At 45.1% G+C, this 24,967-nt stretch overlaps 1 protein-coding gene across 4 annotated transcripts; it reads left to right on the top strand.

The window, feature by feature from the left end:
• The first annotated feature begins 1,827 nt into the window (after positions 1-1,827).
• Positions 1,828-23,652, top strand: Mlkl (mixed lineage kinase domain like pseudokinase). Of its 4 annotated transcripts, XM_041650488.1 has the most exons (12): positions 1,845-1,938; positions 3,427-3,626; positions 4,593-5,013; positions 8,596-8,669; positions 10,000-10,183; positions 13,979-14,076; positions 16,091-16,226; positions 16,732-16,816; positions 19,579-19,730; positions 20,519-20,568; positions 20,848-20,988; positions 23,211-23,652. In XM_041650488.1, the coding sequence occupies exons 3-12, from the start codon at positions 4,595-4,597 to the stop codon at positions 23,240-23,242; spliced, it is 1,371 nt and encodes a 456-aa protein (XP_041506422.1). In that variant the 5' UTR covers positions 1,845-1,938; positions 3,427-3,626; positions 4,593-4,594; the 3' UTR covers positions 23,243-23,652. The 4 variants fall into 4 exon arrangements, with proteins under 4 accessions (XP_041506420.1, XP_041506423.1, XP_041506422.1 ...); XM_041650486.1 differs by lacking the exon at positions 3,427-3,626 and having other exon boundaries at positions 1,828-1,938; XM_041650487.1 differs by lacking the exons at positions 1,845-1,938; positions 3,427-3,626 and adding an exon at positions 1,943-2,057.
• Positions 23,653-24,967: the final 1,315 nt, after the last annotated feature.

Raw genomic sequence — 24,967 nt, 5'->3', positions numbered from 1 at the left:
ATCTGAAGAATGTGTTGATGTCAGACATGGAGATGCAGAGTTTGGAGTTTGCCCAGGTGGTTTTCCGTCTTACTTTGGTCCAGTATTTCCTCACTGTGTTCCCTTTCCTGCATTTTGAGATGGTAAGGTATATCCTGTTCCATTGTATGTTGGAAATATGTGACTTTTTGTTTACAGGACAATTACAGTTAAGAGATAGTTAAGAGATTGCCATGCAACTCAGAAGAGACTTTGGACTTTGAAACAAGCTTGAGACTATTATAGACTATTACACTATGGGGACTTTTGAAGTTGAACTGAATGCTTTTTTTTTTTTTTTTGAGACAGGGTTTCTCTGTAGTTTTGGAGCTAGCTCTTGCAGACCAGGCAGGCCTTGAACTCACAGCGATCCACCTGCCTCTGCCTCCAGAGTGCTAGGATTAAAGGTGTGTGCCACCACCACTAGGCTCTGAATGCATTTTTTGCATTGTGATATGGCTATAAACCTTTGGGGGCCCAGAGCGTGGAATGTGGTGGCTTCAAAGAAATTGGCCCCCAAAGGGAGTGTCCCTATGAAGAGGTGTGGGCTTGTTGGAGGAACTGTGTCACTGTGAGGGTCTCTTTTGCTCAGGGTTCCTTCTGTGTGGCTGCCAGTCGACTTCCTATTGCCCACAAGACTTAGGCTTCTCAGCTGCTCCAGCATCACATCTGCCTGCACGCAGCCGTGCTCCCCAGCATGATGATAACGGACTTAACCTCTGAAGCTGCAAGCGAGACCCCCATGAAATGTTTTTCTTATAAGAGTTGCCGTAGCTACAGTGTCTCTTCACAGCAATAAAAACCCTAAGACACCACACGATCCATTTCTAGTCTTTCCCGGCTATCTAGCCTTAGTAGTGAATGGCATTTCTTATACCAACTAACTGAGGATATAACTGACTTTAATAAAACTCAACTCAAACCATAGCCAAGTTTTGAGATCACCTTAGAGAAAAAAGGAAGTGACTTCCCCCTGCTTGGGAAGCCTCCCGTTCCCTTACCCAACTGCCACCACTCCCCATCTCCTGCCCCAGGATTGTCCAGCACAAAGCACATGTAGGAACCTCCTCCATATTTCTAGGGCTTATTCCCATTTTTATTTATTTGCTGCGTTTGGTGTGTGCGTGCGCGCGCGAGCATTTGTGTGCCAGGGCCTGCGCACACGCGGAGGTCAGAGGACAACTTGGAGCAGTCAGTTCTTTCCACCCTGTCATCAGGCTCACTGAGCCATCCCATCAGCCTCGCTTCTTAAATTCTATTTTGCTGGACTTCCAGGCCATCCCATACATTGGTTATCAGGGCTCCCTGTAATCTTAATTTTCCAAACCCTAAATTTGAGGCCCCAAGCAGAGGACCTGGGAGTACTCAGAGAGTTGCCTTTTAACGGATTAGGAGAAAGGACCCGAGTCAGGTAGGAGCTTCAACTGGGAGCTGTTCAGAAAGCGGGTGTAGGAAGCTGGCAGCACACCAGCAAAAGTCACAGAGGAACCTGGGGGAGGAGTATCAATCCCGCACCGGTTTCCGGAGGGGGACTCTGGGCAGAAACAGCAGTCCAACAGGTTGGTTGGGAGGATTCCGCTGTGGCATGATTGCGTCGCCCCAGCTTTGACTTTCGGCGGGAACAGCGTTTTGTGAGAGTCCCTCGGAGGCACCGGGAGCGCTCAGGCTGCACCGCACCGAGGGAAGAGGCTCTGGAGACCCGAGAACTGCTCCGGACTAGGGTGCATTCTCTGCTGGGCAGAAGACCGTAGTCCGGGAGCAGCGGGAGACTGATCCTACTGCAATTGTGCGTAGGACAGAGGGGACAATCGACCCCACGATCACAAGGGTGAGCCCGCAGGGTCGAGAGAGCTAGAAGCCACGGCTGGAGGAAGCGGGGAAAACCACAGAATCACAGATTGGACTTCCTGGAATTCAGGGGTGAGTTGGTTTCGATTCCCTGACTCTGTTGGAGGGGCTGTCTGTCTGCAAAGATCTTTGCTCGCCTTCTGTCAAAACAGGACGGAGCTCGAGGAACGGGGTTTGAGAAGAGGAAAAAGGTAGGGACCCTGCCCAGAGGTGCTGAGTAGGTAGGTACTCGATAGGACAATCTATTTCCAGGACAGACGATTCAGGTTTTTTGTTTTGTTTTGTTTTTTTTTCCTTTTTTTCTTTTTTGTTTTGTTTTTGTTTGTTTTTAGAGACAGGGTTTCCCTGTATAGTCCTGACCATCCTGGAACTTACTTTGTAGACCAGGTTGGCATTTAACTCACAGGAATCTGCCTGCCTCAGCCTCTGAGATTAAAGGCAGGCACTACCACCACCCTCACCCCCCACCCCAAACTGGATTCCAGTCTTTAACTATGAATGCCCACCTTCCTTTTCTAGGGCCCATTTCATGTAAGGATAAAGTAATCTGATGTAATGTTTGTAAAGGGATGTCTGTTTTTTAAACTGTTAATTTATTTATTAAGACAAGGTCTCACCGTGTAGCTATGGCTTCCCTGGAACTTACTGTGTAGTCCAGGCTGGCCTTGAATTCATAGAGACATCTCTCTGTGCCCCCCCAAGTACTGAATTTAAAGTTGTGTGCCCCCAAGCCCAGATATGTCTGATACTTTTTTAGTGGAGGATGGTCGGGCTTAGAGAAAGTTGTTATTACTACTTCCAGATTTTTCCCCTTTGCTCTCATACATCCAAGGAAAAGTAGTGAAGGCAATGTGTTCTGCATCTGGGAATGGCTGGGCCCTGAGATCTACTGATTTTCTTTAAGAGTGCCCTGACAGTCTGTAGCGATGGCTCAGATGTAAAGAGTACCCTGATGTTAACACCCGTGCCTCCTGCCCAGTTCAGTGGAATCCAGTGAGCAAGGAAAACAAAAGCCCGTGGATTGCCACGTACTTACTTTCAGTTTGACAATTTGGGTTCACTTTTTTTTTTTTTTTTTTTTGGATTTTCGAGACAGGGTTTCTCCGTAGCTTTTGGTTCCAGTCCTGGAACTAGCTCTTGTAGACCAGGCTGGCATCGAACTCACAGAGATCCACCTGCCTCTGCCTCCGGAGTGCTGGGATTAAAGGCATGCGCCACCACCGCCCGGCCCTGGGTTCACTTTTTGACTCATGTTTTAAAGGCCACACCCGGACTTTTACACTAGTGTTGGGGAGCCAAGCTCAGACCTTCAAGTTTGTTCAGCAAACACTTTATGGACTGAAAGGAAACACTCTTCGACTTCCTTGCAAAATTTAAAATCAGGAGGTCTGACGTGAAAAATCCAGATTCCTGGCTGTCAGGTGAAATTGAGAGACCCTTTGTCCTTGCAGAACAGCGGGTGTCCACCTGCTGAGTAACCTCTGCGTGTGTTTAGATGGAGCTGGAGTGGTTTCCTCGACCATGAACCCAAGGGCCAGTTTGGGCCTTTTTTCTCTACAGGATTTGAAGAGAGGATGTGAATGGCTGGACTCTTCCGTGTGTCTGAAACAGAGAGGTACCAGGATAATGAAGCCGAGGGTGGAGAGGTCTAGGCCATTCTGAGATACAGAGCAAGAGCCTGTCTCAAAACAAAACAAAAATGGAGAAGTGAAAGATAAACCGAAAGGCCACGTCACAGAAACTAAAAGGAAGCCTTTCAGGTTTATTTTTTTTTTTTTTAGATTTATCGTATTATTTCTTGTGTGTGAATGTTTTGCCTGTATGTGTGTGTATGCACACATGTGCACCATGGGCATGCCTGGTGCCTGCAGAGGTCAGAGAGGGCATTGAATTTCCTCTGAAAGAACAGCACGTGCTCTTACCCACTGAGGCACCTCTCTGGCCTCAGGAGTTTCTCTGCTCTTCTGCACACTCAGAGCCTTAGCCAAGGCTGGCCAAACACTCTACCATGGAGCTATAATCTCAGCTTTGGGTTTTTTGGAGACAGAAGGTAGCTGGGGCTGGCTGTAAACTTGTGGTCCTTCTGCTTCAGCCTCCTGGGTGCTGGGATTTCAGCAGCAGCACATCTGCCTAGAAGTATATACCCCTTTGTAGCACTGTTTCTAAGGCAACTCACGCCACTGGTTTGGGCTGCCTGCTTGGCCCCTGAAGGTATTTCTCATACTTCCAAAGAACATCTGTGCTAGGATAGGCTAGATAATATGACCAAAATACCCAAAAATATAATGGCTCCCATACAGCTGAAACTGCATCTTAAAACACACAGTTCATAGCAGAAATTTTGGCAACAATGGCAGCTTTCCTCCAAAAGCAACTATTCAGGAACCCAGGATCTTTTCCTTAGGGTACCAGTATCCCTGAAACCCTATCCTTGCAAGCCTGTCTCATCCTAAAGTAGCACAGATCCCATCCACTCACGACCCATAGTTAGGCCTCTCAGAGTAGCAAGAGGTTGAGGATATAGTGCTAGCTGACCAATACTTCCCAGTTCAAGCTCTATTACAAGGACAGAATAGATTTGACAGACGGCAAGCTCTCTCTGCCTTACGTGGTGGAGGCATCCCCTTTCTGGCACTGAGACCATAGATACCCTTGACCCTCAATTAGCTGAGTAATAAATACACCCAGGATTGTGGGATTTCAACCAATCTGTGGGTCTCTTCCAGGTATGGATAAATTGGGACAGATCATCTCCTTAGGCCAGCTCATCTATAAAAAGTGTGAAGAAATGAAACACTGCCAGAATCAGTGCCGGCGTCTAAAGGAGCGTGTGCATGGCTTGCTAGAGCCTCTCCAGAGCCTCCAGGCCCAAGGAACAAACAATCTGCCAAAGAACATAACTAAAACCCTGGACAAGTTTGAGACTGTCCTGCAGGAGGCTAGGCAGCAGATAGAAAAGTTCTGCAAGAAGTCCAGTATTTGGAAGTTTGTAACTGTGGGTAATGACAAGATACTCTTCCTTGAAGTAAATGAGAAGCTGAGAGATGTCTGGGAGCAGATGATGCTGTGGCTTCAGGTTGATCAACAGAGCTCTGCTTCAAAAGCATCCTGGCTGCAGGAAGATCAACAGGATGCGAGAGAGGATGAGTGAGTATTCCAAAGACCGGGAAAGAATAAATGGGTTTTGGGTGATGAAGTGGAGGAACAGATGGAACCAGGGAGCATCTTAGCCTCACTTTAATTTGTCCGAAGAACAATGGAGGAGTTTGAACAGTTGCATATACTTGTGACTGAGAAATCCTGCTGTATGATAGAGGCTAGTGAAATCTGGGGAAGTCTTTGTGGAGGAGGGGACACATTGTTACATGTTTATGAGTCCCCTTTGCTTCTCTGTTCACTCTTTGATGTAATATATGGAATTCTAATTCATATCTTACCATCTTGGCTTCTATGGTACTCTTTTTCTTGAAGTGAAAATTGTCCAGTAAAAAGAATTAAATCAACAAACTAAGGAAACGTGGATTGGGTACAGCATGCACGATACTGTTCTAAACCTTAGGGATAAACTCATGGAGTGTAAAGTCTGCTGATAGGAAGCTAATTTTCTCGGAAGCCCTTGAAAGTCACAAGGTAGAGTAATGATACACAAGAATTCAGAAAGAACGGACAAGACAGACATTTCCATGTACACCTTGACTAATCCATACAGAGACGAGATTGCTCTTGTGGCAGAATGTCAGGAACGAGACCTAGCTGAGCTATAATCTTTCAAGCCTCTACTTGCGGCACATCCACTAAAAATAGCCATCCATCTGATAACGCTCAACGTGAAGAGACAAAGGCATACGGTTCGTTCTCTATGTTGCTATGACTGTATACACCTACTACCTGGAAGTCAATAACTCAACCTACCTGAGAGTCAGAACGGAAGCAGGAACTGAGTTAGGAGACCACATTAGAGGGTAGATGAGTTAACAATAGCTAGAGCTATAATGGCTCCTCCGCTTGAACATCATGGAAAGCCAGGCTCTAAAGAAGTGAGGCACGGACTAGCCTGCATGTAGAGGGTGAGAGTTGAGCTTAGGCCACCAGGAGAGGAAAGATAAGGGAAACAAGGAAACAAATATGACCTTCTTGGACTTATGATGACCCAGTGATATGAGTCACAAACATGGTTAGCTAAGCATTAAAAGAGGTTTGTAGGAAAGGAAAGGAAACTGATACAAGATTAACTTTTTATCAGGCAAATTACAGGCGATGGCCACAGACAGCTGTTGATGTGTGCTATGAATATGTTTTATTACCATTGGTTATTAAAGAAACCGTGTGCTATGAATATGTTTTATTACCATTGGTGATTAAAGAAACTGTTTCAGCCAATGGCTTACTAGATAAAGCCAGACTGGAAGTTCAAACAGAGATATAGAGAGAAGGTAGGCAGAGTCAGAGAGACACCATATAGCTGCCAAAGGAGACAGATGCCGGAAAGCCAGAACCTTACCAGTAGGCCACACCCTCGTGGTGACTCACAAATTAATAGAAATGGGTTAATTTAAGATGTAAGGGTTAGCTAGGAATATGCATAAGCTATTGGCCAACCAGTGTTGCAATTAATATAGTTTCTGTGTGATTATTTTGGGTCTGGGTGGCCGGGAATGAACAAGCAGCCTCTGCCTACAAGCCATGATACGGCCTTTTATGAGATCACTAGGAGAGTTCCCACAATAGTATCACGAGACATAGCCTGGCCTAACTGTGTGCCAAGGGGCATGGAGGCATGAACTAGGCAGGACTATAAATGTATCCTAGAGCTACAAGGGTGGAGGGGGCTTATCAGGTCTGTCTGAGAGAAAAGATACTGGGGGGGGGGGCGGGAATGGCCTGAATTCTTTGATAGAGAAAGCACAGATCTATAACCCAATACTGAGAGTTGGGCAGAGAGAAAGGGAGCAAAGAGGTGAGCCTTGTAATGTCAGCTTGACACAACCTCCAGTCATCTGGGAAGAGAGACCTTCAACTGAGAAAATGCTCCATCATGTAGGCAAGTCTGTGAGGAATATTTTTTCACTAATGATTGATGTGGGAGCACCTAACGCACTGTGGGCAGTGTCACCCCTGGGTTGGTGGTGCTGGCCGTACAAGAAAGTAAGTGGAGCAAGTCATGGAAAGCACGCCAGTCAGTAAGCTGTGCTCCTCCGTGGTCTTCGCTGCAGTTCCTGCCTCTCGGTTCCTGCCTTGAGCTCCTTGCCCTGGCTTCTCTAGATGAGAGACTGTAATAGGTAAGCTAAAGAAGTGGAAGTTACTTCTGATCATGGCATTCATCACAGTAACAGTGCCAAGACCAGAACAGAAGCACACGTGGACACACCCTTTAGATGCTCAAGCTCAGAGGAGTAACTGTCCTATTGCTCTGATATGGGGGTGATGATCCATGCCCAGTCAAGTTGGCAGACCAACATCGAAGTGGGACAAGTGAGGAGAGTCTTAAGCAAATGAGTTCTTTTGTGTAATAAGAGAAACCAAGACATCTGTAATCCATTCAAATGCCCACCATCAAAGAGAGAGAATCAGGGATTGGAGAGGGCGGGCATATGGTAGTATAGAGAGGTTGGTTCAGCTAGAGGGCAGGACTGACTTCCAACCTTTCTAATCATGAGAAAATGCTGATCCACCCCTTCATGGTGGCAGGAATCATGTGGAAGCCATTAACCTGGAAGACAGGACTGACTTCCTGCTCGCCCTTTATGTTTCGGTATGGGTGATGCATTCACAGGGCACCACATACAAAAGATTTTTTTAAACATTTATTTATTTATTATGTATACAATATTCTGTTTGTGTGCATGTCTGCAGGCCAGAAGGGGGCACCAGACCTCATTACAGATGGTTGTGAGCCACCATGTGGTTGCGGGAATTGAACTCAGGACCTTTGGAAGAGCAGGCAATGCTCTCAACCACTGAGTCATCTCTCCAGCCTCCAAAAGATTTTTTAAAGGCCCAGAATAGCTGGGTATAGAAGTGTATGCCTTTAATCTTAGCATTTGGGAGGCAGAGGCAGGAGGAAATCCCTGGGAGTTCAAGACCATCCTGGTCTACATGATGAGTTTCAGGTCAGCCAGAGCTACATAGTGAGATCCTCTGGGGGTGGGGGCAGGCACGGGCAGAGAGGCCCAGCATAAAGAGTTAATCTTCCCCTCATCCTTGACCTCAGGGGACCTCTTTTACATCTCAGACACAGTCTGTATTATCTTTTTCCTGCTCTCTGGAGATTTACATGTATGTATTCTGATTCTTCTTCTCAATAGATAATCTTGAGTATTCTTCCAAATAAATTTCCATAGGTTTCTCTAGTATTCCTTGGTATATATGGACCAGATATATTGAACATGCAAATTATAGCCAATTGTTCACTGTTATAATTTCATAAATGAGCATCTTTGTGTGTGTTTCAGAATAACTTTAGGATATAGTCCCAGTAATGGAATTACATGGGTAATCACTGAGTTAAAGGCAATGATCAAAGAGATCCACACAGCCAGACTTCGGGGCATTTCCTCTGCATTTGATAATAGAAAGATGAGTATTAACGGTAGTATTTCCTGCCATATGATTATTTAGAGTTAAAATCTGACACCTTGGTGATTTTAATTAGCATTTTTGTTTTGATGCACATATACTTTTTGTTTAGGGCTTGTATTGTTAAGCACGTGCTGCCCCTTCTTCCTGCAGAACAGAAAATCTGCGAGCTCTCTTGATGAAGGTGAGCATTGACGTGGAAGAAATCAAGGAAACTCTGAAACAGTGTAAGTTGTCACATGCTCTGTTGCAGTGGATGCTCCCCAATTAGAAGTTATCTGTTTGCTAGGAACTCCAGCCTACTCTGCTCCTGCCCTGTTCTGTTTTCTCTGCTCACAGGTTTGGGGATATGGACAGGGATTTTTTTTTTTTAGCTTACTACTCTCAGGTCACATTCCATCACTAAGGGAAGTCAAGGCGAATTCAAAACAGGAATCTGGAGGCAGAAACTGAAGCAATGGAGAAACTGAAGTAATGGAGGAGTGCTGCCTACTGGTTTGCTCCTCATAGCTTGTTCAGCCTGCTTTCCTATGACACCTAAGACCACCAGTCCAGGAGTGGCACTACCCACAGTGAACTGGACCTTCCCACATCAATTGTCAATCAAGAAATTAGGCCAATATGGTATGGGCATTTCCTCAACTGAGGTTCCTTCTTTCAAAATGACTAGCTTGTGTCAAGTTGCTATAAACCTAGCTGGCCTTCGGATGAAAGAACAATTTGTCCAAGTCTATCTTGATGAACCAAAGTATTACCATTACTTGCAGGAGCATGGGTGAGAAGCTGCTTATGAAAGAATGATGATCTTGGGCACTTGAATGACCTAACCCACCCACCCCCCCACACACACACACACAAGTTACATGAGCAAGAACTTAGGAAGGCTGGATCGCTGGTCTCCTACAAGGGTCTCCTCTCACCCAGCAATGGTTTACTATGCAGAGACTGCTGTGAGCCCTGTACGTTTCTAGAACTTCCTCAGTCTTGTAAGTTTCCTATGAACTCCATGAACTTCTGAGGAAGGAAATGCATCAATCTAGGAGGGAACAGTCACACAACTGACAGCAGTATAGTTGCTGAGCTTGAACTGTCTCTCTATTTGATCTGAAAAGGCTGGACATAATGCCAGGTCCCTAGTGTTAAGCTGTGTGGCACCAGGAGTAAGGAGAACTCCAAGGTAAAAGAGGCTGGCGTTAAAACCAGAAAGACAGGCAAGATCGAAAAAGAAGGCTAGAGACATAGTTCAGTAATAGAACACTCACCAAGCACACACAAGTTCCTTGGTTCAATCACAGGCATCATAAGAAAAAGAAAAAAATAGATTGGAAGAGGTGGTCAATGAAGTATACACAAAACAATACTACTAACCTCACATGTGTCTCTACACGTACCGCAGACACAGAGGACCTTCTACCCAGAGTTGAGTCCACTGGAAGCTCTAGCCAGGACCAGTTTTGGTTCATGGTGTGGAGCACCACCACCCCCGTCACATCACAAAGAGGCCACTTCCCTGACTACACCTTTAGCACACTGACTTTTTGTCTCCTTCTGTCTCAGGCTCACTACAACCCCCACAGAAGATTCCACAGAAAAAAATCAAGGAGATTAAGAAGGAACATCTTACCAGCTCTCCATGGACTTTACTGAAGAAAAATGACCTCAGCACATTTTACAGAGGAGAGTATCACAGATCGCCAGTTACCATCAAAGTATTCAACAATCCCCAAGCCAGAAGTGTCAGGTTGGTAAGCTGTAGTTTATGACTCTCACACGTATCAACATTTATTCTCTGTAAGTTCCCAAGGAGAAAGCTTTATTTTCCCCATTATTAAATGGGGGAATCAGGCTCTAAAGGGTGAGATGACTTAATCTGTATTATTAAGAAACAGAGGCTATTGGACTGGACAATTGGTTCAATATAGGGCTTGTTGCTCTTACAGGGGACTCAGGTTCAGTTCTCAGCACCAACATCACAGCTCACAAACATCTGTAACTCCAATTCCAGGGGGTCTGACACCCTCTTCTAGCCCACAGATGCCAGGTACACAAATGATACAGACATATATGCAGGCAAAACACTTGTGCACACAAAAGGAAAAGAAACAGGCTAGCGTTGAGTAACTTTCTACCTCAGCTCTAGAACTTTCCCCCTTGTTCTCATGGATTTATGTATCATCCAGAATTTATAGTCTTTTCTGGACATAGTGGTGTCAGCCCTTAAAATCACAGCACACACGAGGCAGACACAGGCAATCCCAGTTCAAGGCCAGCCTGGTCTATATATAGTGAGTTCCAGACTAGACAGACATAGAGACCTTATCTCAAAACAACAACAACAAAATTTATTACCTCATAATCCTTCTTCTCCATTCTTCATCCCCCCCCTTTTTGGTGTGGTGCTGGGAATTCTACAGACAATGATTACAGTGTTTTATTCTTGTTTTCCTGTAAAATATACTCTTTCGTTATTCTGTTATACAGTATTGATTTCTCACAGGTGACAAAGTGGCATGTCTGTTGGCCACTTGCCTCACTTTCTTGACTCAGCATCATGAAACATGAAGTCCTTTCATTTGAAGTGAATCCATTTGATATCTCAGACCACATTTTGCCTATTTCCCATGATGTAAACCATCTGCTTCCAACTGAAAATAATGCCACCATACATAGCCCTTAATGAATGTATGGCAATTTTGAGGCACTGGGAGTTGAACCCTGAACTTCACACATGGAGGCAAACACTGCCACTGAACTATACACCCCAATACTTGTATAAGAATTTCTTGGGGCTGTAACTCCAGGATAGGAACTGTTGGATCATAGGCTCCACAATACCTAAGTTGGCTAAGTACTCCCAGGAAGCTTAGAGGGGTGGATATGGCTACACTCCACCTGTGCTGCCTGAGAATGCCTATGTTTCATGTACTGACTGATCCCTGGTGTTTCTAAATTTGCATTTTTTAAAACTTTATTTGCGCCCGGTGGTGGTGGGGCATGCCTTTAATCCCAGCACTCGGGAGGCAGAGACAGGCGGATCTCTGTGAGTTCGAGGCCAGCCTAGTCTACAAGAGCTAGTTCCAGGACAGGAACCAAAAACTACGGAGAAATCCTGTCTCGAAAAATTTAAAAAAAAAAAAACAACTTTATTTGCTTATAAAGAATTTGAGCCAGGCATGGTGGGGCATGCCTTTAATCCCAGCACTCGCGAGGCAGAGGCAGGTGGGTCTCTGTGGGAAAGCCATCCTGATCTGCAGCAGGAATTCCAGGACAGCCACATCTACCCAGAGAAACCCTATCTCAAAAAAAAATTGGTTTCATTGTGATTTTTTTGGGAAGGGTTCAAGATAGGGTTTCTTTGTACCTTTGGATTCTGTCCTGGAACTAGCTCTAGTAGACCAGGCTGGCCTTGAACTCACAGAGTTTGTTTTTCGAGAAAGAGTTTCTCTGTGTAGCCCTAGCTTTCCTGTCTCCTGTATAGACCAGGCTGGTCTAGGAATTACTGTATAAGTAAAAGAGTGCTGGGATTAAAAGTGTGTACCACCGCCGCCCTGCTTTCATTGTGACATTTTATTTTTTATATGTATGTTTGTGTAAGTACATCTGAATGAAGGTGCCCATGAAGGCCAGAGGTAGCAGATTCCCATAAAGCTGCAGTTACAAGTAATTGTGAGCCACCCTATGTGAGTGCTGGGAACCACTCAGTCCTCTGCAAGAGCAGGATGCACTTTTAACTGAGCCATCTCTCCATCCTCTCATTATGGCATTTTCAAATACAATTTGGGCCGGCCGGTGGTGGCACGTGCCTTTAATTCCAGCACTTAGGAGGCAGAGGTCAGTAATTTCTAGACCAGCCTGGTCTATACAGGAGACAGGACAGCCAGAGCTACACCGAGAAACTCTTTCTCAAAAAACAAAAACAAAACACAAATCAAATACGATTTGGTTTTCCCTATTTTGACTCCCTCTCTTGAACCCTCCTCTCCTCAGTAGCATCCCTTTCCAATTTGGTGTCACGTGACCTCTTGCCCCTTTCCTCTTCTCTCAACACCTCCGTCCACTATTTACATACATGTACACATTAGAAGTTAGGATCTGCATGTGACAGAGAACACATGATTTTTGTCTTCCTGTATCTCGCACAGAGGTGAGTGCACACCCACGTTTAATGCTGCCGCACTCACAGTAGCCATTTGACTTGCTTTTCTGTAAATTACCTCTTCATAGCTTCTGCCTTCACATTTGCAACTTCTGGGGGGTTTTTTCGCCTGTATTAAATGTTTGTGTTATTTTATGTGCATGGACAATTTTTCGACATGTATGTCTGTGTACCGCTTGCATGCCTGGTGTCTGAAAAGGCCAGAAGGTGATACTGAATCCCCTGGAGCTGGAGTCATGGGTGGTAGTGAGCCAACATGTGAATGCTGGGAATTGAACCCAGGTCTTCTGGAAGAAGAGTCAGTGCTCTTAACCTCTGAGACATCTCTCCAGTCCTCAGCTTTATTTTTTAAGTTTATGTGATATTATCAGTCTTTTTATGTGATATTATGCAGGGTCTAGTTTTCGTTTTATCCACAGAGTAAGTCAGTTTTCTCTGTATTGTCTACTAAATCACCCGTCCTTTTCCCTGATGATGGGCAGCACCACACTTATCGTATAAGTTTTTATATAAACATCAGTCTAGTTTCTATATCTCTGATCTGTCCCAAGGGTCAATTTATCTGTCTTTGCATCAGTGAACGTACTGATTGGGCCTTTGAGGAGGGGTTGGAGGAGTCTGTTGATATTATTACTAATTTGTCTTGTAGCCCTGGCTGGCCTGGAACTCACAAAGATCCTCCTGCCTCTGCCTTTGGAGAACTGGGGTTGATGGCATGCACCATCATGCTTGGCTTTGTTAAATTTATTCCTAAATTTCTTGCTATTTTTTACACTATTGTAAAAGAAATTATTCTCTTTTTTGTTTTCATATTTTTCATTGCTAGCACATTGAAATAGTCGATTTCTATATGCTTTGGTCCTGCTCTGCTTGCCTGACAGATCTTGGACAAATGTCGTTTTCTCTTGGAGCCTCACAGTGTGAAGTAGCAGACTGGGCTGAGTTAGTGGGTGCTGGGACCCTCTCTAATAACTGATGCCCACATTCCCAAGGCCATGTTCAGGAAGGGATTTTTGTTTATAAATTTTCAATTAATTTCCTTATTTTTGCTAATCAAGAACACACATCACAGGTTTTTTTTCAGGACATTTACTAAAATAAAATATGACTAGTAATAAAAACTCAACATCTTAATTTGCTATATAAGTCACAAAAATACAGTTCTATCAAATACCAGATAATACCAAATAATAGGATTAAGAAATACTATCTTTCTTGTGACAGACACGTAGGGAGTAATTCTGCATCTGGGAAGTTAGACTGGTAGCCAAGCCCATCAACGATTCTGGGATCCGACAGTGTCTCAAGCCCCTACTACACCACACATTCTCTGGGGGACCGTCAGAGTCCAAATGCTAATTTCTCCTCTCACTCTCCTAGTACAGTGAGGCACGCTTTCCACAACGAGATCACAACCATGAAGAAATTTGATTCTCCCAATGTCTTGCGTATATTTGGGATTTGCATTGATGAAACGGGTAAGGAGGCTTCTGGGATTGGTCAAGCTTTTGACTGCCTAGAAGATGCTGTCTGTGTTTTAATGTGTTACTCATATTTTTTTTTTGAGCTTTAAAGATAATTACAGATTGATAGGTGAGCATTTAAGAGGTTAGAAAGAGAGTTGTGCCATCTGGGTTAGGCATGGAGATCAGCCACATGGTGTACAAACAGTCACATGATGGGGAGGAAAACTTTAGAGACGGTAAGAAAAGCTCAGGTACCAGAGGAAGTGTTCCTCACCTCTGGCCAGCATTCTAAAGAAAGGCAAGAGCCAGGCCTTTGAAAGGCGGAAGGCCCCAGAGACTCAAGGTGGCACTGTGTTACATTCTAAGGGCAGCTCCGAGGGTGGCAGTGAGGGACAAAGAGACAGACTCTCTACTGGACAGACAGACGAGAGGGCCATGACTAAGAGACAGACTCCCTGGTTGGCAGACAGACAAGGAGAGGGGCCATGACTAAGTCAAAGAAGACAGACTCTGAAGATGGGCAGCTCCTTCCTCACTCTCCTGACCAGACTCGAGACCAAAGCCAAAAACAGAGACTTGGCAATAGGGCACATGTGACTTCACGCCACACCTCTCCAAACGCTGCTTTATACAACATTTGTGAGCGAGCAATCCTGTCTTTGTTCCAACTGACTCATCCCAAATTAGGAGAGGAAGACCCTTCAAAAACGTTAAAAACCCAGCCCAGGAGAAGAGACTGGATTTTCAGACTCCCGAGTCAACTGATTTACAGAGGAAAGGGTGTTTCTGTGTGCTTGCTCTCTCTACCTCCACCACACACACACACACACACACACACACACACACACACACCTGCCCTCTTTCTCTTTCTCACGCCTCATAAAAGCCATTCCTTACAGCTGACTCTGCCTGCTGTGTTTGAGATTTTTCCCCACTGCTACCTGTCTCAAGAGTTTTCCTGCCCTTTAATTCTCTGACAGAGAAAATAAACCCCATCAAGACCCCTCACTGGTAGCAGTGAGATTATTACCAATGTTCACTATTTCTGTTCTAGTTCTCCCTTCTCCTTTCAACTAACGGAGCTGTGTCTCCCCTTCCCTATCCATTGAGAACCCAGGGGTTGTTTGTTGAGATGCTAACCTAAGTCAAGGGTATGTTTTGTTTTCTTTCTTTTCTTTCCTTTTTTTTTTGTTTATTTTTAGACAAGTTCTACTTAAGTAGTAGACCTGGGACTGGTTCCATTGACCAGGGTGGATTTGAACTCACAGAAATCTGCCTGCCTCTGCCTCCAGAGTCTGAGCGCTGGGATCAATACAATGGCACACCACATCCAGCCCCTTAGCTTTTCATTGGTTTTTGGGGTTTTTTTTTTTTTTTGAAACAGGGTTTCTCTGTAGCTTTGGAGCCTGTTCTTTAACTGGCTCTTGTAGACCAGGCTGGCCTCGAACTCACAGAGATCCACCTGCCTCTGCCTCCCGAATGCTGGGATTAAAGGCATGTGCCATCACCACTTCCCGGCTAGCCCCTTAGTTTTTAATGTGACTTTAATTGCTTCTTATCCTTTAGCTAAAACTAAGGGTTACTATGGCTCCATTTCCTCTCGCAGCATGGAAGTCCCTGCTGTTCATTTTTGCTGTTGTTGCCTAGAGAGAGGACAGCAACATCTCCCTTCTGAAAACTACTCCATAGCCTCAATCCAACCTAATCTCTGTGTGGAAGGGACTGACTGGTGAAGAGTTTAGACCAGAAGTCAAAATCCCAGGTCAGAGGCTAGAAATGAAAGAAATAACTCCTCCAAGGAGAGTAAGTCCCCCCAGCCATCTCCCAAGAGAGTGTTATTTCAGTTTCCTTTAGACTGAAATGTTGTACTTTAAAGTCAAGTTGGTCTTAGGCTGGGGAAGAAATGAGGCTTGCTTTAGAGCGAATGTATCACTACAGGAAGAAGCTGAGAAGGGACTTGTGACTATAGGAGTCCTAAGTGAGGCTGGATCTTCACCCCTGTCTGCGTCTTTTCCTCTTTTCCTAGTGAAGCCCCCTGAATTCTCCATTGTCATGGAGTACTGTGAATTTGGAACCCTGAGGGAACTGCTGGATGAAGAAAAGGACCTCCCTCTGAGTGTGCGCATCTTCTTAGTCCTGGGAGCAGCCAGAGGCTTGTACAGGTACCAGAAGGGTTAAATAGGCACCTCAAAGAACTGGAGGAGTCGGGCTGGAGAGATGGCTAAGAGCACTGCCTGCCCTTCCAAAGGTCCTGAGTTCAGTTCCCAGCAGCCACATGGTGGCTCACAACCATCTGTAATGAGATCTGGTGCCCTCTTCTGGTGCACATGCAGACAGAATACCGAGAATACTGTATACATAATAAATAAATAGATTTAAAAAAAAGAACTGGAGGAGTCTAGCCAGGCAGTAGTGGGGTGCACCTGTAATCCCAGCACTGAGGACCACACTAATGCTCTCAGAGGTGATGGGAGGACGGGCCAGAAGCTCCAATTTCCCTTCCTTCCACTGTTTCACTGCAAACTCTGGTGCTGAGCAGGTGCCTTTTTCGAGGTTGCCCACAGAGAGCCACCCCCATGAAAGGCAGGGTACTAGCCAGCCTCATTATCCCACTACACACTGCTTATGCCAAGATCATTAATACACCCTACCTTTGGTTGTCATCAGGCTACACCATTCAGAAACATCCAACCAATTGCACAAAAACATCAGCAGTTCCAGCTTCCTGGTAGCTGAAGGCTACAACGTAAAGGTGAGCACATCCTCCAAGGTCTCCTTGAGTTGGTCAGAGCTTAGCTATGGTTGCTGCCTAGAAGAGGGTATTGCAGAAAGGCCGCGGCTTCTTATTTCTCTCGAACTGAGTGCACCTCTTCACCTGCTTATACAGCTTTCTGGGTGCCCACTACAGAACAAACTCTGCCCTTGCCTCCCACTCGGATGTGCTTACCTTCCTCCCACCCCAGAGCAGGGATGAGCAAAGAACCGTTTCTCTTAGACATTTAGACACCACTTCTCCATCACTGAACACCTACCAGGGCATCTGCTTATGATCAACTGGGCATTCAGAATCAGAGGATTGTCATGGGCCACACTTGTCATTTGAGGTGACTTACAAGGCTTCACAGGGAGCACACCTAGCTAGCAGCATCAACCCCTTCTCTCCAGTGGGGGCCCTCACATTCATCCAGGCTTTGCTCCTACCAGTGGCTAAAGGAGGCTCCCATAGGCTGGGTATGGAGCCATCCAGGTTTCGAAGTCTCATGACTTAAAATATTCAATGTCTCATAACTTTATAGACAAAACCTGCAAGGGACAAGCTAGTTCCTATGTATAATGGTTGCTACAAAGTACAGCATGCCTGTTAGGTATTTATGCTCCCCCAACCCCTACCCCAAAGCAATTTGTATACCAGCAATAATTTTTATAATTAGGTGACTAAGAAACATAGGTTGATGGTCTACCTGTATCAGTTTTTCAGGGGAACAGAGCCGATGGTTAGCTGAAAATCTACCATGACTTGTTTCATTTGCTCAGAGGAAGAAAGGGGTTTGTTAATTCGTTGTCCAAAACCCTAAAATTGTAAAGGAATGTTTGTCATTCATAGATACTTTCCTCTCTCTCTCTCTCTCTCTCTCTCTCTCTGTGTGTGTGTGTGTGTTGTTTGTTTGTTTTGTTTTTTGAGACAAGGTTTCTCTGTAGCTTTGGTGCCTGTCTCCCAAGTGCTGGGATTAAAGGCATGCACCACCACCACCGGGCTCTCTCTCTCTCTCTCTCTCTCTCTCTCTCTCTCTCTCTCTCTCTTTAATTTTTAATGATAGAAACAAATACAACTGAAACTAAAGCTGCTGACAGAACCCTATGATCTCTCCCATCTCTTGTCATTCCTCCAACTTGACTTTGAACTCCCATCTGGCCTTGAGTTTCAGAGCTGGGTTCCAGAAAATGTCCCTGTTGGTGACCCTTTTGTCCAAAGGGATATCTGTGGAGAGCCTTGAGGGCATGAGGTGATTGCAATCATAAACTTTCACCAGAGACTCAATCTGACCTCCTGGTGCTTTTCTTCTTGTCCATGACTGCTGTCACTCTGCCAGAGGCAGCTGTCAATCCCAGGCACCTGCGCATGGCTATGCCAGGGAGGGGGGCCAAGGTGCCGTCATCAACATTCTTTGCTATGGCAGCCTTATATCCATATTAGCATCCAGCCAGGATCAGTGCCTCTTTCCCAAGTTTTTTGAGTTTACTCATTGTCTTAGTTAAGGTTTCTGTTGCTGTGAAGAGACACTATGGACACACCAATGCTTACAAAGAAAAACATCTAATTAGGCGGCTTGTCATGGTGGGACTTGGCAGTGTGCAGACAGATATGGTGGAAGTAGCTGAGAGTTCTACATCTTGCAGGCAACAGGAAATGAGCTGAGATGCTGGATGTAACTTGAGCATATATGAGACCTCAAAACTTGCCTCAGCGGTGACACACTTCCTCCAACAAGATCACACCTACTCCAAGAAGACCACACCTCCTAATAGGGCCACTCCTTTTGGAGGTCATTCTCTTTCAAATCATCACACCCATTTCAATAGCAACCAACAGGCTCCCAGCACACAGGTGCACAGCTTGCTCTTCCTTCCAGCCTCCTGCAGACAGAGCCTTTCTGCCTTTCAGATGCCTTCCCCACCTAAGTGTCTTCTGCTGTTCTGTTTTGTTTTTTGGAACAGGATCTCACTATATGTAGCTCTGGCTGTCCTGGAACTTGCTATGTAGACCAGACTGATCTTGAACTTACAGAGTTCACCTATCTCTGTCTCCTGAGTGCTAGGACTAAAGGCGTGTGGAATCACACCTTCTGCCATCTATCTGTATGTCTCAACTTTTTCTTGACCTCACCCTTAGATTTGGGTACCTGGCTGACTGTGTCAGCCTGTTCTCTTTCTGCACACTGATGATGCTAATGTCAGCTCCATGGGGAGCAAAAACATGAGCTCCCTTTAGTCATGCAGTGACATCTTTAGGCATGTATGACTTCCGGGGTGACAAAGATAACTCACACTTTTCATGCAAAATCCAAGCAACACCGTGCGACGACAGACAGAACAAAGGAGTTCCTCCTGCCACTTCTACAGCTGCTCCTGGGGAAAATCAAGCCATGATGGAGCTCTCTGCCCCCCCCCTCGCTGATTGGAGTTGGGTATTTCACCACGAAAGCCCTAGACCTAGCAGTAGTAATAAGTACGTTCAGTCAGTAAACTTACCAAAGCATACAGGGACTTTATAGCCGTTGTTTCAGAGACTCTTCCCTACCACCTACCCCATTCTATTGAGAAGAGCTGTCCCAGAGAAGAGCTTCTCTTTGGTTGGCACAACATGATGAATTGAACCTATCATGTCAAGCCTAGCCTGAAAGCACCATTGGAAATAAATCCCTTAGGGAAAAAGCCACCCCAGCTCCACCTTCTACCTCCCCACCCTGGGGCTTGCTGTTTCGACATCTACCTCTAACTCATCTTTCTGTCTAGCTTGCAGGATTTGAATTAAGTAAGACGCAAACTTCCATCAGTCGGAAGACAAAACACACTAACACAGAGAGAAACCATCCAACGGCATATACCTCCCCTGAGAGACTGAAAAATCCGTATCGTAAATATAACAGACAAGATGAAATATATAGGTGTGTGCATGTTTTTGTACAAATTCTAACTCAGGCAGGAAGGACAGTATAGTCCCCGGTGAACTCCTTTTCTGAGGACCATCTTAACTCTGTTGAACAGGGAGCCGGGGTGCAGGTCGGTGGGGAAGTACTCCCTAATGTGTGTAGGTTCTAGCTTTGATCATGCAGTGGGTGTGGTGGGGTATTGCCTGGAGTCAGGTAGTAACCAGAAAATTCAGTGTTTTCTGAAATGGCTCAAGGAGCATGGGAAAAGAAATATGTTACATGCTTAGATTTTTGGTTTCATTTTTTTAAAAGATTTTACTTATTTCTTTATTATGTATATAGTGTTGGCATCAGAGCTCATTACAGATGGTTGTGAGACACCATGTGGTTGCTGGGAATTGAACTCAGGACCTCTGGAAGAACAGGCAGTGCTCTTAACCTCTGAGCCATCACAGCGACCAGAAAAGGGCATCTGATCCCCTGGAACCAGAATTACAGATAGCTGTGAATTGCCATCTGGGTGCTAGGAACAGAACTCAGGTCAGCAAGTGTGCTAAACCATCAGCATCTCTCCAGCGATGTACGTGTGCTAAACCATCAGCATCTCTTCCGTACAGCGATGTACGGAAGGGTGGCTTGCACAGGCCACGACACGTGTATGAAGTCCAGGCAATAGCTTTTTGGGTCATTTCTCTCCTCCTACCTCTACTTGGTTTCTGGAGGTCAAATTCAAAAGAGTACCGCGCGGCGAGTTCTTTGCCCACTGAGTTGGGCCACCTGATAAACCCTTGATTTTCTTTCAGCTTTGGAATCGTGCTCTGGGAGATTGTCACTAGAAAGATCCCATTCCAAGGTAAAGAACATGAAGGCTGGCCCTATTGGGGTTGTAGTTGGATCAACCTTCTGAGAGACCAGAAATTCCCCCTTAGTGCTGCCATAGCCACTTGGTTAATACAGGGATTCCTTGAACCGGTTAGTAGAGTCACTAAAAGCTCTGTTGTTTCTTTGTTTCCTTTCCTTTCCTTTCTTTTTTTTCCCCCATGTTTGAAGTCCCTTGTTCTAATCCTAGCTATCAATGTCCAGAGAGAAGTGAGTGAAAATGAAGCCACTCATCCTCTCTCTTCCATGGTAGGTTGTGATTCGAAGAAGATCTACGAGCTGGTAGCTGAGGGCCAGAAGCAGGAGCCAGTGGGTGAAGATTGCCCTAAGCTATTGCAGGAGATCATTGGCGAGTGCAGGGCCTATGAGCCCAAACAAAGGCCCTCTGTGGATGGTAGGATTCTTATGAGGAGTGGGTGGGTGGGGGTGGTAGAAGGGCAGGGCAGGGATGGGAGGAGAGGAGGGAGGGAAAACTGTGGTTGGTATGTAAAATAAATTTAAAATGATGAATAAAAAAAAAAGAATGCAAGCCACACATTTATTTCACAATTGTAAAAGTTGGGGGTTTTTTTGTTGTTGTTTTGTTTTTTTTTTTTTTCTTAAAGCTCCAGGAGAGAAATTCACACCCAGGGGTAATTCTGGGTGTACCCCTTCAGGGGACATTTAACGACTTCTGAAAGCAATTTTGGCTGTTGCAATTCAGGTCTAGGGGAGGCAGGGTGTGCATTCTTGGCATCTAATGGACAGAGGTTGGGATGCTATTCCTAGGACAGGGCTAGAGGTGTACCTCAGTGGTACTGTGTGTGACTCGTGGATGGAGCCCTGGGGTCACAGTCCCCAGCAGCACACACACAAAAGCTTAACATGGAGCCCTCAAGTGTATAGGACATCCCGCCACAAATAAGAATGATATAGCCCAGATGTCAGCAAGGCGGGGCCTCAGAGATGGAAGCAGGTTACTTTTCTCAGGCCTATTTCTTTATTTCCTCCCTCCCTCCCTTTTACTCCTTCTTTTTTCAGCATCCTTGGGATTATTTCTTTGACTTACTTAGATGTTTTCAAATACTTTTAAAAAATATTTATTCATTTATTTATTATGTATACAGTGTTCTGCCTGCATGTATGCTTGGATGACAGAAGAGGGCACCAGATCTCATTACAGATGGTTGTGAGCCACCAGATGGTTGCTGGGAATTGAACTCAGGACCTCTGGAAGAGCGGCCAGTGCTCTTAACCACTGAGCCATTTCTCCAACCCTGATTTAGCCTTTTGTAAGGTTTTTTTTTTTTTTGGTTTGGCTTGTTTTGTAGACAATATCTCACTGTACAGCTCTGGTTGTCCTGGAATTCCCTATGCAGAAGACCAGGCTGGCTTTGAACTCACAGAGATCCACTTGCCTCTGCCTCCCAAGTGCTAGAATTAAAGGTGTGCACCACACCTGGCTTATATACTTATTCATATGTGTGTGTGTGTGTGTGTGAGAGAGAGAGAGAGAGAGAGAGAGACAGATAGAGAAAGAGAGACAGAGACAGAGAGAGAGAGAGAGAGAGAGAGAGAGACCCTCAAGAGGGCATCAGCTGTCTTTTATGCATCTTCACCTGTTGAGAGCTGAACTGATTCAAGGCTTTCCCTGAGGTTTGGAGGACGACAATTCCTTCTCTAAAGCAAGGAGTAAACCAGGCGGTGGTGGCGCGTGTCTTTAATCCCAGCACTCAGGAGGCAGAGGCAGGCAGATCTCTGTGAGTTCAAGACCAGCCTGGTCTACAGAATAAGTTCCAAGACTGGCTCCATAGTTACTGAGAATCCCTGCCTCAAAAAACCAAAAATATAATATAAATAATATAATATCATATCATAAACATAATAACCAGAAATATTCTTTATAGAGTGGGTAATGGCCTGTGGCTTGGGCCTTGGGAGAGCTGAGGTTTCAGATTCTAAGAACCCAACTCTTCCCAGTGTACAGGCCTCTGGTTATCATTCTCAAGCTTCTGTGTGCTTGGTCTGTAATGTTCTTGAGATATTCCTTGTGCAACGTTACTTGATTAACTTCTTGTTGACTTTGTCTCACTGTATGATAGCTGCTGACTCTGTCCCATGTCTCCCCTGGAAACAACATATAAGATGCCGTACTACTTAATAAGCTTCCTTGGCATAAGACATAGCTTACGCAAGCCCTCCCACTCCCAAACTTTGGTATCTTCTCTACTTTCTATTCTCTTTTCATCTGATCTCCTGGTCCTCTCTCTCAATACCCTGTCACCAAAGAATGACTAGGTCATTCACTTTTTCTTTTTGAGGCAGGGTCTGTTCTTGAGCCTGGGGGCTTCATTTTCTCAGCTAGCCTGAAAAGCCATCAAACCTCAGTAATCCTTTTGTCTGTGACCCCCTTGGAGTTGGGGTTACAAATGTTTCAAGATTATAGGCACACACATGATGCCTCATTTGGGATTTAGGTTTTCATAGGTGGTGTTTTAGGAGTCTGTGTGTGCAACAGTTTATGCACCAGCCAGACAAACAGCTTCTGTGTATTTTCTATTGTAGACATGCGTTTGTGTTTCTAGCTTGGCTGTCAGTAACTTGCTCTTGTCTCACTTTCTGTTCATTCCTTCATAGAAATCTTAGAGAGACTGTCTGCAATTAACTGAGGTGTGTGTGCAAACCTAAACGGAAGACTCCCTGGACAAGAAGCTGGAAGAGAAACAAACTGGACATTTGTCTTTCATATCTGTTAGTATCAAGTTTTGCTAGGTGCAAAACTTTTTTTTTTCAAAATGTAGTCTCACCATGTAGCCCCTGTTAGCTTGGAACTGGCTATATAGAACAGACCGAGTTCAAACTGAAAGAAATCTTCTAGTTTTGCCTCCTCAATGTTGGGATTAAGGGCATGGGCCACCACACCTGGCAAAGTTCTTATTTGTTACAAATAGAAAGCAACTCCATGGGGCTGGAGAGATGGCTCAGCAGTTAGGAGTACCGGTTGTTCTCCCAGAGGACCCAGGTTCAATCCCCAGCACCCACATCACAGTTCACAAGTCCTGTTCCAGAGAATCTGACACCGCATACAGATACGCATGCAGGCAAAATACCAATGCACATAAAATAAATTATTAAGAAAAAAAGATTAGAAAGAAAGAAAACAATTCCAGCCTAAAGTGGTAGCACATGCCTTTTATCCAGCACTTGGGAGGCAGAGACAGGTGGATCTCTGTTTGAGGCTAGCCGTTTACATAGCAACTTCCAGAACAACCTGGATTGCATACAGAGACCGGTTTCAAAAAACAAACAAACAAGCCGGGCGATGGTGGCGCACGCCTTTAATCCCAGCACTCGGGAGGCAGAGGCAGGCAGATCTCCGTGAGTTCGAGACCAGCCTGGTCTACAGAGCAAGTTCCAGGACAGGCTCCAAAGACACAGAGAAACCCTGTCTCGAAAAAAACCAAAAAAAAAATTAAAAAAAATTAAAAAATAAACAAACAAACAACAACAACAACAAAACCAATTCCAGCTATAAAGAATTCCCAGTATTTCTAAAACTATATTGCTAAGATTAACTGCAGATTATTTACGAAAGTTGGTAAATGGTTTTATGTCCATGGCTCTTTTCATGATTTGAGGGATCCTATCAAGAAATGGCCTCTATTTCCCCAGCATTTGAATCTGAGCCGGCTAATGGCTTGATTGTTTCAACGGCATGTGGAAGAAGGAACAGTGGACCACTTCCAAGTCTAGGCTTTAAAATATTCCCTCCCTCTTGTGAAACAGTGCCCACCTATGCACAAGAGTGGTAGGCATGCTGGTAGATGAGGAGGAGATACACAGAGTGGCGGCAAATGGTCCCATCTGAGTTCACGCTAAGCCAGCCAGCCAGTCAGCCTGGCAATTGACCCAGTTGCATGAGGAAGCCCAGTTAAGATCAAAGAGCTACCCAGCTGAGCCTACCCCACTGCCAATTTACAAAAACATGAGCTCAATAAGTATATCTCTGTCTTAAGCCGCTAAGTTTTGGGGTGTTTGCTACACAACGGTAGTAATAGTGAACCCTGCACAACCCTTCCCTTTGACCACTGAACTAAATACAAAACTTGCTGTTTGGATGTCCATGGCCTGGCCTCTGATCACATCTGACTTTGTACATCAGGTCCCAGAGATCTCCATATTGTTGTGATCTAGGGACCAGTGATGTTGTTCAGTGATGTTGTTGTACAGAGTACTTGTACAAAGCCCTGTGTTTGATGCCCAAAAATCCACCTAGTGGTAGGTAAGGCAGAAAGATTAAAAGTTAAGTCATCACCTGGTGGTGGTGGCACACACCGTTAATCCCAGCACTCAGGAGGCAGAGGCAGGCGGATGTCTATGTGTGTGAGGCCAGC

The sequence above is a fragment of the Microtus oregoni genome, unplaced genomic scaffold, assembly GCF_018167655.1.
Source record: "Microtus oregoni isolate MIOR12 unplaced genomic scaffold, Mior012 000004F_ref0000308, whole genome shotgun sequence".
Lineage (NCBI taxonomy): Eukaryota > Metazoa > Chordata > Mammalia > Rodentia > Cricetidae > Microtus > Microtus oregoni.
Note: the sequence above shows the minus strand (reverse complement) of the source record. Positions and strands in the feature narration are given on the sequence as shown.